The sequence below is a fragment of the Orycteropus afer genome, unplaced genomic scaffold (genome assembly GCF_000298275.1).
Source record: "Orycteropus afer afer isolate SDZICR_OR568_19922 unplaced genomic scaffold, OryAfe1.0 scaffold00056, whole genome shotgun sequence".
In the NCBI taxonomy this organism is placed as follows: domain Eukaryota; kingdom Metazoa; phylum Chordata; class Mammalia; order Tubulidentata; family Orycteropodidae; genus Orycteropus; species Orycteropus afer.
Genome location: NW_006921643.1, coordinates 6047040 through 6059095, shown reverse-complemented (window position 1 = coordinate 6059095; position 12056 = coordinate 6047040). Strand labels below are relative to the sequence as shown.

The 12056-nt window shown below is 35.2% G+C and overlaps 1 protein-coding gene across 1 annotated transcript in view; it reads left to right on the top strand.

Annotated features, from left to right (window-relative positions):
* The window catches only part of PFDN1 (prefoldin subunit 1), a 101708-nt gene that overhangs the window by 2176 nt on the left and 87476 nt on the right, over nt 1–12056 (top strand). The window contains 1 exon segment of the mRNA XM_007938988.1: nt 1073–1239. Within this exon segment, the coding sequence (XP_007937179.1) occupies nt 1073–1239 (167 nt within the window).

Below are 12056 nucleotides of genomic sequence, written 5' to 3'. Positions count from 1 at the left end.
GGGCTGACTCGACGGCACATAACAACAACAACAACAACAATCACTAGAGAAGAAGATTGCCCAACCTTCCTTCCAAGGAGTAGCTGGTGGGTTTGAACTGTCAGCCTTCCTGTTAGCAGTCAGGTGCCTTAGGCACTACGCCACTAGAGCTCCTAAAATAAGCATTAAAAAAACCAAGCAAACTCAGTACGGTGGATTCAAATCCAACTCATAGCGACCCCTCGTTGGGTTTCCATGGTATCACTCTGGAAGTAGATTGCCCAATCTTCCTTCCCAGGAGTAGGTGGTGGGTTAGAACTGCCAGCCTTCTGTTCAGCAGTCAAATGGCTTAGGTACTGCACTACCAGCGTTCCCAAAATAAACATACACGGTAGAATTTGGCTTGGTGTGTATGTATGAAGATCATGATGGAATTCTACTAGTGCTTTGCATTTTCTCTTTTTGGTGTTTCTCTTAAAAAATATATTCTGAATAATACTGTAGACAGTAGAATGGAAGATACCTAAAATGGGGTCAGAAGAAGTACTTGCCATTCTACCTAAAACTTGTGCAACCTTGTGCACAAATCTCTTAACAAATTTAATTACTTAATTTGTAAGTTGTGGATGAGGAAATTGCAATTCCTAATTCATAGGGTTATTGATAGGAGTAAATGAGAGATTTAATATATATTCTCATTAATATTAAAATTAGCGTGGGAAAATGTTTTGAAACTTAGAAGTGTACTACAGATATAGTGAGTTGTTAGATTTTGGTTCTTGTTTTTGAATCTCTGGATTTTATTCTCTAACTTGCATTTCATTACTCTTTGGTTACTTGCTACTTGATATGGTTATTATTTAACGTGCATTTCTTCTACTTGTTCAAATAGATTGCATCTTCTGAGAGTAGTGTACGTTTAGTATTTAGCATAGTACCTCAATTGTTTACAGTTACTGACTTTTATTGATGCTTGCTTTGGTAAATAACACAGCTTTTGGGTTAGCATGTTTTGTTTTAATATATTTGGATTTGACTGAAAAATTTCCTGTAAAATATTTTACCTACTAAATCAAGGACTTGTTTTTATTAGGCCTTTACAGAGCTTCAAGCCAAAGTTATTGACACTCAACAGAAGGTGAAGCTTGCAGACATACAGATTGAACAGCTAAACAGAACGAAAAAGCATGCACATCTTACAGATACAGAGATTATGACTTTGGTAGATGAGACTAACATGTATGAAGGTGTAGGAAGAATGTAAGTAAAATATATCCTTAAGGGGGTTATCTTGGTTGCCTGAATTAAATAATAGAAAATGTTCATTTTTAAACTTGGCTTAAAGTAACATAGCTTTAAAATCATCTAGTCAAATACTTTCTTTTTTTACGAATGAGAAACTGAACTCCAGATACATTTAAATGTTTAATTTTAGACTTTGAAGTACATGTCTTAAATGCGTCCCTGTTCTCTCTACAGTGGGTACTTCAGTATGTAATTTAAGAGATAAAAATATGTTTGTTATAGAAAGATGTTTAAAGTATAATTTTGTAGCTTTAACCTCATCTCTCCTACCCAATTTATAGAAATCATAAATCTTTGAGATGTCTGACCACTGTTGTAAAGTAAAAATAAAAATTAAATTGTCATTTAATACATCTTTCTTAGTGTTATGTATGTTCTAAAGGAGGACAACTTATACATGAGAACTCGAGTAACCCAATTGATCTTTTATCTGATTGTTATCATTTAACCAACCACCTACATTTCACTCTTTTTCTTTAAAAAAAAATTATTACAGTTATCAGAGGGAATAGTTTTGTTTCATATTCTCTAAGCAGTAAATAAGGAATGGAAAAGCCTTTAAGTACAGGTCACATTCCATTACAATGAGCTAAAAGAAGACTGACTTTTCTTTTTTTTTTAAGTGGGGGAGGTATGGGAGGATGGTTATTCTGGAATTTGGTATTACTTAGTAAGTGGACCATTATTTCAAGTTTGGAGATCATTAACTTGGAATGGAATTTGGCCTCAGTTTTAGGATGACTAGTTTTGTGATTGATTTGAAGGAAGCATGATGTGTAAAATTTAGTAAAGGAATGGCATCATGGGAAGTAGACCCTGCTGATGACTAGTTGATCCATTTTTTTCTGGAAAAGAAATAGATTATGATAAACTGTTCGTCTAATTTGCTTTCTCAGAATAAGCAATATACCACAAATAAATTTTCTCTCTGAAGTTCATATTTTTCATTTAAGCTCATTTTAAGAGGAGGAGCATCTCAAATTAAAAGTTTGTTACTGGGACACAAATGAATTGGGATGCAAACAAAACAGAACCCTTGAATATGTGTCCATGAGTATTAAGTGCGTTGTTGGCATTCACTACAGGATAATTTTAATGAGAATCTCTTTAGGTCTTAAAACAGAAATGCCAGCTTTTCTAGTATGCCTATTAACATGATGCTTTTGGATTTCACATCACTATACTGGCCTTTGTTTGCAGCAGCTAGAGTCCCTTTTTCCAAAATAGAAAAATTGTTTCACTATCTTTGGCCTTTTGAACTAAAAAAATTGTAATTAGAATAATTTACTAAGCAGTTCTGCAGAAGTGATAGGAGAGTTGCTTTTCTTACATATCGCCCACAGTGCTACAGATAGGTTGTATGCCACACAGAGAATTCAAAGTGAAAAGTCTGGGCTATGAATTAGTTAATGGTAGAATAATATTATTTCCAGAATAATTATTTCATATGAATATGTTTCTTAAAAGAAATGTGTAGTTTTAGGTGTTTGAGTAAAGTGAGATTCCTACATGGTTTCAAATTTTGTTTTTAAATTAGATGTTTGTGCTTTGTACGTCTCACTGGCAGTATGAGTTTGACCCCTGCATTGTAGGGGCATGTAAGGTGAATAGCATTTGTTGTTTGGCTAGAGTATTAGTGCCCCGGGAGGAAGAAAAGACTTGCTGAGTATTAGTCTGGTCATGAGGATGTTCTCTTTCTTGATGCTAAACCTGAAATACCTATTTCTGAATTTATAGCCTTGAGTAATCTTGGATTCACTGTGATCCACTTCTTTAATTCCAGTCTTTAATTTGTCCTGTCTTCTCTTTTTTGAATGTTTTAATCTGGGAATTCTGAATGGAATGTTAGTTTTTCTCCAACTTTTGTTTTAAAGCCACAGATTATAAAAATCCCAAATCACCCATTTGTGTTTTAGAACCTGTAGTAGATTTTTGCCATTGCCCTAAATCAGACCTCATGGTATCTTGTCTAGACTATTGCAGTCTTGCCTTCTTTCTCCTCACACATCTGCCAGAATTGATAGCATCGATATTCTTCATAAAATCCTTTGTTGAGCTCTGCTGTCTACTGGGTAACAATCTAAACTTCTTCACTTGGCATTCATGGCCGTTCATAATCTATCCTTAATTTACCCTTCTAAACTTGAATCCCACCACTTTCTGTTCCCAGACTCAGGATGCTACTTAGTTTCATCTCCTGGACCAACCTTCTGTTGGTTTTGTGCTATGTTTTGAGAAGGATTCTGAGGCCTCATTTAGGCTTTAAACATGCTTTTAATTGATTAATTATGTCTGCCACATGAGATCCACATGGCATATACCTTAGCATAAATATACCATGGGGATACATTTCTCTATACGTGCCATTTTTTTTTTTTTTTTTTTTTGTGCTTCCTTGCTTTTGCTCCTTCAGTCCTTTTTGGTCTGGAACATATTCCTCTTGTGAAATATTAATCCTTCAAGACAGCTTAGATGCTACTTCTCTGAAGATTTTTCCAGCATCAAGGCAGACTTAACTTATTTTCTTCCTTGTGCCACCAGGGGTTTTGCTACTGTAGCTAGTAGAGAACATTGAATGTGTGTGTGTCTGTGTGTGTTCTAATGGGTTGGTGATCCAACTTGGTGGTCAGTTCTGTGAGACTACAGACATATTTGTCTTAGTTTCTTCAGTTCCCAAATAATTGGCACAAAATAGCTGTTAAATGTATATAGATTTGAATTGTATCTGATTCTCTTGCCTAAGATAACTACATTTTCTTTTTGGTTCTTTAATATGTTTAGGAAGTGCCATAGACTTAAGAATTAGAGTTTATTATTTTATTTTAATATACAATTCAATCAAGTTGAAATTATAAAAGTAACATGTTTTGGCCAGAAACTGATGTCAGAGGAATTGTTTCTGACCAAAAATGTGCACTTTGGTCTAATAGGATTAATCCTTTATTAAAAATATTTAATAATTTATATTTGAATATTGGTCCATAATTTGACCAATTCTAAATGCCAGTCAGTTGCCGAGATACTCCATCAGAACTGACAATATAGAAAAACTAGCCTTTACAACTGTGCTGAGGGTAGTATAATCCTTGGAGAATAAAGGCTATTTTGTGCAGAATAATACCACTGTAATTCTCTGTGTTCTTCATTTTCACGCAAATGGGAGTCATACTTTTCTTTTTCGGGTATGTATTTAATTTATCCAAAGTCATTGCTAACTCAGATGGCTTTCAACTCAGAAGTATGGAGAAATTTGATAATGTTAATATCTCTTATACAAGGATATTTTTGGTGTAAAGCAAGTCAAGTCAAGTTGCAGGTTAAGAAATGATGAATATACTGTAAGCTCTTCATATTCATTGCACAAAGTATAGCCCATCTAGCCTTTTGGCATGTTGCCAGTACATTTTAGTTCTCTTACTTCATACTCTTTGGAGAGGCTGTTGTGTAGCCTGATACTACTACCACCAATTCCTAGTTTTGCTACTTAAGCTGTTTGTGAACTGACCTCACTATGCTGCTTTGAGAACTATGATGAAAGTTACAACTGTGGAATGATCTGTCTGAATATTTGGAAGTGTTTGTCTTTGCATCTTTCTAGCATGCAAGGAAGGAACAGACACAGATCTCAAATAATTTATGTTAAGCGGATGTTTCTCGTATCTTTTTTTTCCTTTAAACCTGAATAAGGACTACTTTATAGTGATTTGTGGGGTTCTTTTATTTTGCATAGTAGAGGATGAGTATATTTCTATTATGAGAATTATATTTGAAAGTGCACATAAATGACATTTACCTATGCTAGTGTTAGAAAGAACCATCATTTTAATATAGGCCAAAGTTATTTTTTTTAACAATAGGTATGATCCTGACCTTGCTTTGATGTTAGGCCTATTATTCTACTACCCTTTTTTGTTGGACATTACATAAATACCGTCTCTTCTTTCCAAAAGAAAAAAAATTAGCTTTTTAATTATTTTTAATAGGAGAGGAACTTGAGTAGATTAGCTTTAAGAAGAATGACCAGTGCCTTTTTAAAACTTGAACCTAACTAAAAGTAACTTTGTACTATATTTAAACTAATTTAGAGGTATGCCACCATTCTGTGGGTATTTTTTACATTTAAGGAACTAAGAATGAACAATGGTATAAATCTACCAACTAGATAAGTGTCTGGCAATGCAGAAATTGCTGTTTGGGAGCAGTGTTACTATTTCTACTTGTTGAAGTAATTTAACAGTTGATCTCTGGTGGTTGAAAGTTCCAGAAGTGTAAAACAGGTAAAAATTGAATCAGTAGTGTATTCCTGATATGTAACAAATAAAACAAGGAAAATCTAAATAGTTAAGCAATTTTTGTAACTAATTAGGGTGTAGAGATCTGAGCTCTTTATGCCAGCTTGGTTAAACTGTTCAGAATGTTCACTTTGTTGTGGTCTTAATTGTTAGTTTATATGTTGACCTATAATTTGCATCATGACATTTAGTAAAGCCAGGATGAAATATTTGCAGTTTCCCTAAGTTTAGTTATTTAGATTATTAATAGAAAGGAATATAGTCATTCTTTCTCAAATTTTGCAACCATTTTACAATTTCATGTAGCTGTAGAGTTGGTCTTCCAGTCAATTTGAGGTAATTTTAAACTTGAAAAAGTAATAATACTGTAGTTTATTCCTAAAGGATTAGGAAATAAAAATGAAAAGTCTTAGTGTTGTAAATATTGTTCATATTGTAGTAAAAATAATTAATATTGTTCCTCTCACCTGAATAGAGTTTGGATATTTTATTTAGTATTTGCTACAGGAGAAAAAAAATAAAAATGTGTAGGAGCCCCAGTGGCATAGTGAGTAAGGGACTTGACTGCTAACCAGAAGAGCAGCGGTTCAAACCCACCAGCTGCTCCGCGAGAGGAAGACTGGGTGATCTATTTCTGTAAAGATTTACAGCCTTGGAAACCAAATGGGGGTTGCTATGAGTCAGTAACGACTTGATGGCAGTGAGTTTGGTTTTGGTTAGATTACTTTTGGTACTAGAGCCACAATGTAAATGCAAATATACAAGCTTTTTAAAATACTCCTTTAAAAAGTATTAATCTGCTTTTTAGAATAGAGATGTTAAGCAAAGATAGACAAAATAATTTCCAAAGATAAGAAATCTTCTTAAGTGTTTTGTTCTTTTGAAATATTTTAGGTTTTATTTTAAGGAAAGAGAAGTTCTTCATCTTGAGCTGTCTTTACTAATAGAATATGACCCACCCTTCTTGTGTTTTTATACAGAGCCATTTAAAGTCATGGCTTTCATTGCTCAGAGTTGCAAGGGAGAAAAAGAAAACTTTTCCTGTTGTGCAGAGGAAAATGACTTCAGTTTTGTTGACATTAAGTACATATATAACCCCAGATGGACACACTTTATTCTCCACAGATGTGGTACTTTTGGGGAGAGGAGATTTTTGAGTAATAGTTTTAATTTCCTTAAGTTGTCAGTGATTTAAATACTGGTATTCATTATAACTATGCTGTACTGCTGTCTAGAATGACATCACTGTTTTTATGCTAGGAAAATTAACATTTGCGTAGGAATTACATAGTCATGTTTCTTCTGCAGAAGAGTGCTTTTTAATCATTCTTTCCCTCTTCCCCTCCCATGTCCCGTAGACACCAAACATTTTCACGGAAACACAGGAAATTAATTTCAAAAGTGTTGTGCTAATTAGAAGTCTATTGTAAAAAAGGAAAAAGAAGTCTGTTATCTTTTGAGTACGAGCATGCTAAAATAAAGTTTTCATTTAATGTGTCCTTGTTGTGGGGATTATTTTAGGCTTGAACTTGTTTAAAAAACATAAATGTAATTTATTCATTTAGTCCCTTGGAGGACTTTGCTTCTGCATTTCCTGACATCAAAAGGTCAGACTTTTTTTTTTTTTTTTTTAAACTGACAAAGGATTAAACAAAATCTGCCTTTGTTGCATTAAAGTAGAAATTACTTCAGTAACACAACAGGATGCTACAAGGTATTCTAATTAGTGGTAAGCAAGGATCCTTGTAGTTAACTGAGGAAGGGGTGAAAAGTACCCTTTCCTGGCGGTTGGCTGTACATAGTAGTAGAAAGTAGTACAAAGTAGACATAAAGGGAGTAGCATTGTTGCTTCTTTCTTTTCACTCTGCAATTGGGGCAGTATGTGCTGAAAGTTACTTAACTCTAGCTGAAGTTCTCCGAAAAGAAAAACAATCAATCTTAAGCTATACCAAGAATTTTCTGATTTTAGCTGCCAGTTATCTCATAGTGGCAAATTTAGGAACAACTTGCTACCTAATCTGTTTGAGACCAGAGGACTGAAATGTTTGTGTCAGCGGACATACTCTGTTTAATGAAATGTCCAAAAAGAAGCTCAGAAAAACGTTGATGTAGTCAGTCCATATGTATGAACACACACTTAGTAATAACTTACAACTATTCTTTTTTTTCTTAGTATTTGAGGAATTACTATCAAGTGCAAAAAATATCTTTTATCTTGATGGAATAATTAGGATTGTAGTGTGTTGGATGCACTATTAATGGTTGTACTTTTGTGAAGAATGTATGTCATTTTATTTTTAGATTTCATGTTGAACGGACACACGTGGGGGGGAATGTTATCTCATCATCCTGGTCAGGAACTTTCCTTACCAACTCTTGTAACAGAGAAAGATCAATTACCTTGAAATGAACCAGCATACTTGGAGGACACTATTCCTTTGGCTTTGAATAGGACTTGAAATATTTTCGTATGAAAACTTGCACAGCAGCAGGAGCCCAGTATTAAAAATGTATCTTTAAATAGATAAGAGCATGACTGTTCTAAGCCCAGCCTTTTACATTGTTTGGCTCAGAGTAAAAAGATTTGGACCACAATATGCATCCTGTATGTGTGTGTCTGACTGAGACTCATGCATTTGTGCCAGGGTATATTTTTATTTCTCTATGGCTTTTCTGCTTTTGTCCCAGGAGCTTTCTGTTCTCCGGTGTCCTTCAGTACTCATTGAATAGTAATTTGTTACTGTCCAGTGGTTATATTTTAACCTGCTTGTAAGATCACATCTTGGAATGCTTATACGTGGACTTGTTTGTGATTTGATGAAGTCAGCGTGTAAGTGGTAAACATCAGAGGTGATTATTGACCAAAATACTTAGAATACCAAATAGTGACCCAAAATAAGCATTGTGCGCTACTCAAGTTAAAATAGATAAACTACTACTGCTTCCATTTTAGGAGTAATAGTTTTGGTTTACAAATAGACCCAACCAAATCTGCTGTCGAGTTGATTCTGACTCCTAGTGACCCTAATGGACAGAGTAGAACTGTTCCATAGGGTTTTCAGGGCTGTGAATCTTTATGAAGGCAGACTGCGACATCTCTTTCCCTTACAGCAGCTGGTAGGTTGAAACTGGTGACCTATTATTGGTTGGTAGTTGAGCGCTTTAACCATTGCACCACCAGGGCTCATGTACAAATAGTGTTTTTTTAATTAGTACAAATTAAACCTAGCAATGTGTGAGTTCCTCATCTAGAACAAGGAATATTTAAATGGGATTGTGTCCCTGAAAAAACCATGGACCATGATTCTCTAATAATTCCAGTGAATTCTCAGTCCTCATTTTATTTGACCTGTTAGTAGCATTTAGTGCAGTTGATTTTTCTCTCTGCGAAGCACTTTTCTTGGCTTCCAGGATACCACCACCTCTTGCTTTTTCTCCTCCTTTACTGACCACTCCTTCTCAATCTCCTTTATTCCTTCCTTTTCTTTCCCATTTTAAAATACAAGATTGACCTTGTGCTCAGCGCTTGGATCCTTTTTTTTTTCCTCTTTTCTATACTCAGTTATTTAGTGATCTCAATACAGGCTTATCTCTTTAAATACTATTTTATATGCTAACAAATCCTAGAGTTTTGTCTTTAGTTTAGACCTTGTTCCTGAATTCCAAACTTACATATCTAACTGCCTACTACTTTACATCTCCATTTGATGGTCTCATAGGCATTTCAGAATTAACCTGGCCAAAATAAAATTCTCATTGTTTACAAATAAATCAACTCCTCCCTCAGTCCTCATTCAGTAAATGGCTTTTCCATGCTTCCAATTTTCTAAATCACAGAGTTGTTTTTGATGCCTGTCTTTCAATCCTACAGTCATTCCATTAGCAAATGCTATTGATCCTGTCTTTAAATTATGTCTAGAATCTGAGCATCTCTACTTACTACCACTCTTACCTAAATTACCATTGGATTATTGCAGTTGCCTCCTAATTAGGCTCACTGCTTCTTTCCTTACCACCTTATAATCTGTTCTCAACAGACCAGCCAGAGTGATCCTATTAAGACATAAGTCAGATTGATTATTCTAGTCAAACCTTCAAATGCTTTCCATTTCATCAGTGAAAAAAAGACAAAGGCTTACCACTTGCTGGCCTCTGCCTGCAGCCTCCTTCCAGATATCTGTATGTTTACTCCTCTTCCTTCAGGTCTTTACTAAAAAAGGGAGAGAGGCCATTCCTGACAATCCTATTTAATACAGGCATACCTCAGAGGTATTGCAGGTTTGTTCCAGACTACCACAATAAAGAGAGTATCACAGTAAAGCTAGATACAAGAAAGTTTCGGTTTCCCTGTACATATAAAAGTTAAGTTTAAACTATACTGTAGTCTTTTAAAGAGCTCTGGTGGTGTAGTGGTTAAGGCTGCTAACCAAAAGATTTGTGGTTCAAACCTATCAGCCACTTCCTGGAAGAAAGATGAGGCATTCTGCTTCCATAAAGATTTGCAGCCTTGGAAACCCAGTGGGAGTTTCTGTAAGTCAGAATTGACTCTATGGCAGTGAGTTTGTTTTCTTTTTGTAGTCTGTTAAATGTGCTTCTCCATTGTCTATTTCTACACATGTAGTTGATTTCATTCCTGTGCATTCCATGTAGTAAGGTCCATGTATGTAGTCACAGTTTGTGGTGTTTAAAAAAATATTTGCACTGAATAATTGTTTGTCATTTAAAATTATGTCATGCGATCTCTGGCATCATTTCTGGCCATATTGTCCAACCACTGATGCTTCTTTGTTTCCAGCTTTCACATTCTAGTCACTAGTAATTATCAATACATTTTGATTGCATGTTCGGTCAATTTCAGACTGCAGCAGTTGGTAAAAACCTTCGATTTCTTCATCTTTGGCTTTAGTGGTTGGTGCATAAATTTGAATGAAAGAAGTGTTAACTGGTCTGTCGGTTTGTCATACAGTGGTGGCTTGTGTGTTGCAGTGAGGCTGGAGGCTATGCTACCAGTATAGTGAATACCAGTGGGGTAACCTGTGGTAGATTTTAGCAGAGCTTCCAGACTAAGACAGACTGGGTAAAAGGATGGGGCCATCCACTTCTGAAAAAATTGACCACTGAAAACCTTATGAATAGCAGTGAAATACTGTCTGATATATTGCTAGAATGCTTTATGAATAGCAGTGAAATGTCTGATGTAGTGCTGGGCAGTGAGCTCATTAGGTTGGAAGACACTCAGTATGACTGGGGAAGAGTGGCTTCCTCAAAGTAGAGTCAACCTTAATGACATGGAGTAAAGCTTTCAGGACCTTCATTTGATGATGGGGCAAATGGGAAAAAACAGCTGCAAAAATTCATTAATAATTGGAATTTGTAATATATGAAGTATGAATGTAGGAAAATTGGAAGTTTTGTCAGAAGTGAAAGATTGCATAAAGATCTATATTCTAGTCATTAGTGAGCTAAAATGGACTGGCATTGACCATTTTGAATCATTTATATGATCTACTGTGCTGGAAATGACAAATTGAAGAGGATTGATGGCACATTTATCATCAGAAAGAATGTTTCAAGATCTATCCTGCAGTACAATGCTGTTAGTGATAGGATAATATCCATATACCTACAAGGAAGACAAGTTAATACTACTACTATTCAAATTTACACATCACCTACCAAAGTGAAAGATGAAGAAATTGAATATTTTTACCAGCTTCCACAGTCTGAAATTGACCAAACATATGCAATCAAGATGTATTAATAATTACTGGGGATTGGAATGCGAAAGTTGGAAACAAAGAAGAAGCATAGAAAGAAAAATAGAATTTTGCGAGACCAATCACTTACTCATTCATTGCAAATACTTTTTTTCAACAATATAAATGGCAGCTATACACATAGACCTCACCGTATGGAATACATAAGGATCAAATCAGCTACATCTATGGAAAGAGATGATGGAGAAACTCAATATCTTCAGCCAAAATAAGGACAGGAGCTGAACAGACCATCAGATGCTCATATGCAAGTTCAAGTTGAAGCCGAAGAAATCAAAACAAGTCCATGAGAGTCAAAATAGGACCTTGAGTATATCCTACTTGAATTTAGAGACCATCTGAAGAATAGATTTGATACGCTGAACACCAGTGACCAAAGACCAGTTGAGTAGTGGGATGAAATCAAGGACATCATCCATGAAGAAAGCAAAAGGTCATTAGAGAGGAAAAAAAGAAAAACCAAAATAGATGTCAGAAGAGACTCCGAAACTTGTTCTTGAATGGAGAGTAGCTAAAGTGAATGGAAGAAATGACAAGATAAAAGAGCTGAACTGAAGATTTCAAAAAGCAACTCAAGAAGACAAAGTGTTTTAATAAAATGTGCAAGGAACCATCTTGCTCCAGCACTAGTAGCAAAGTTCAACAAGACAGAAAATAACAAATGCTGGCGAGGTTGTGGAGAGATTGGGACTCTCATACACTG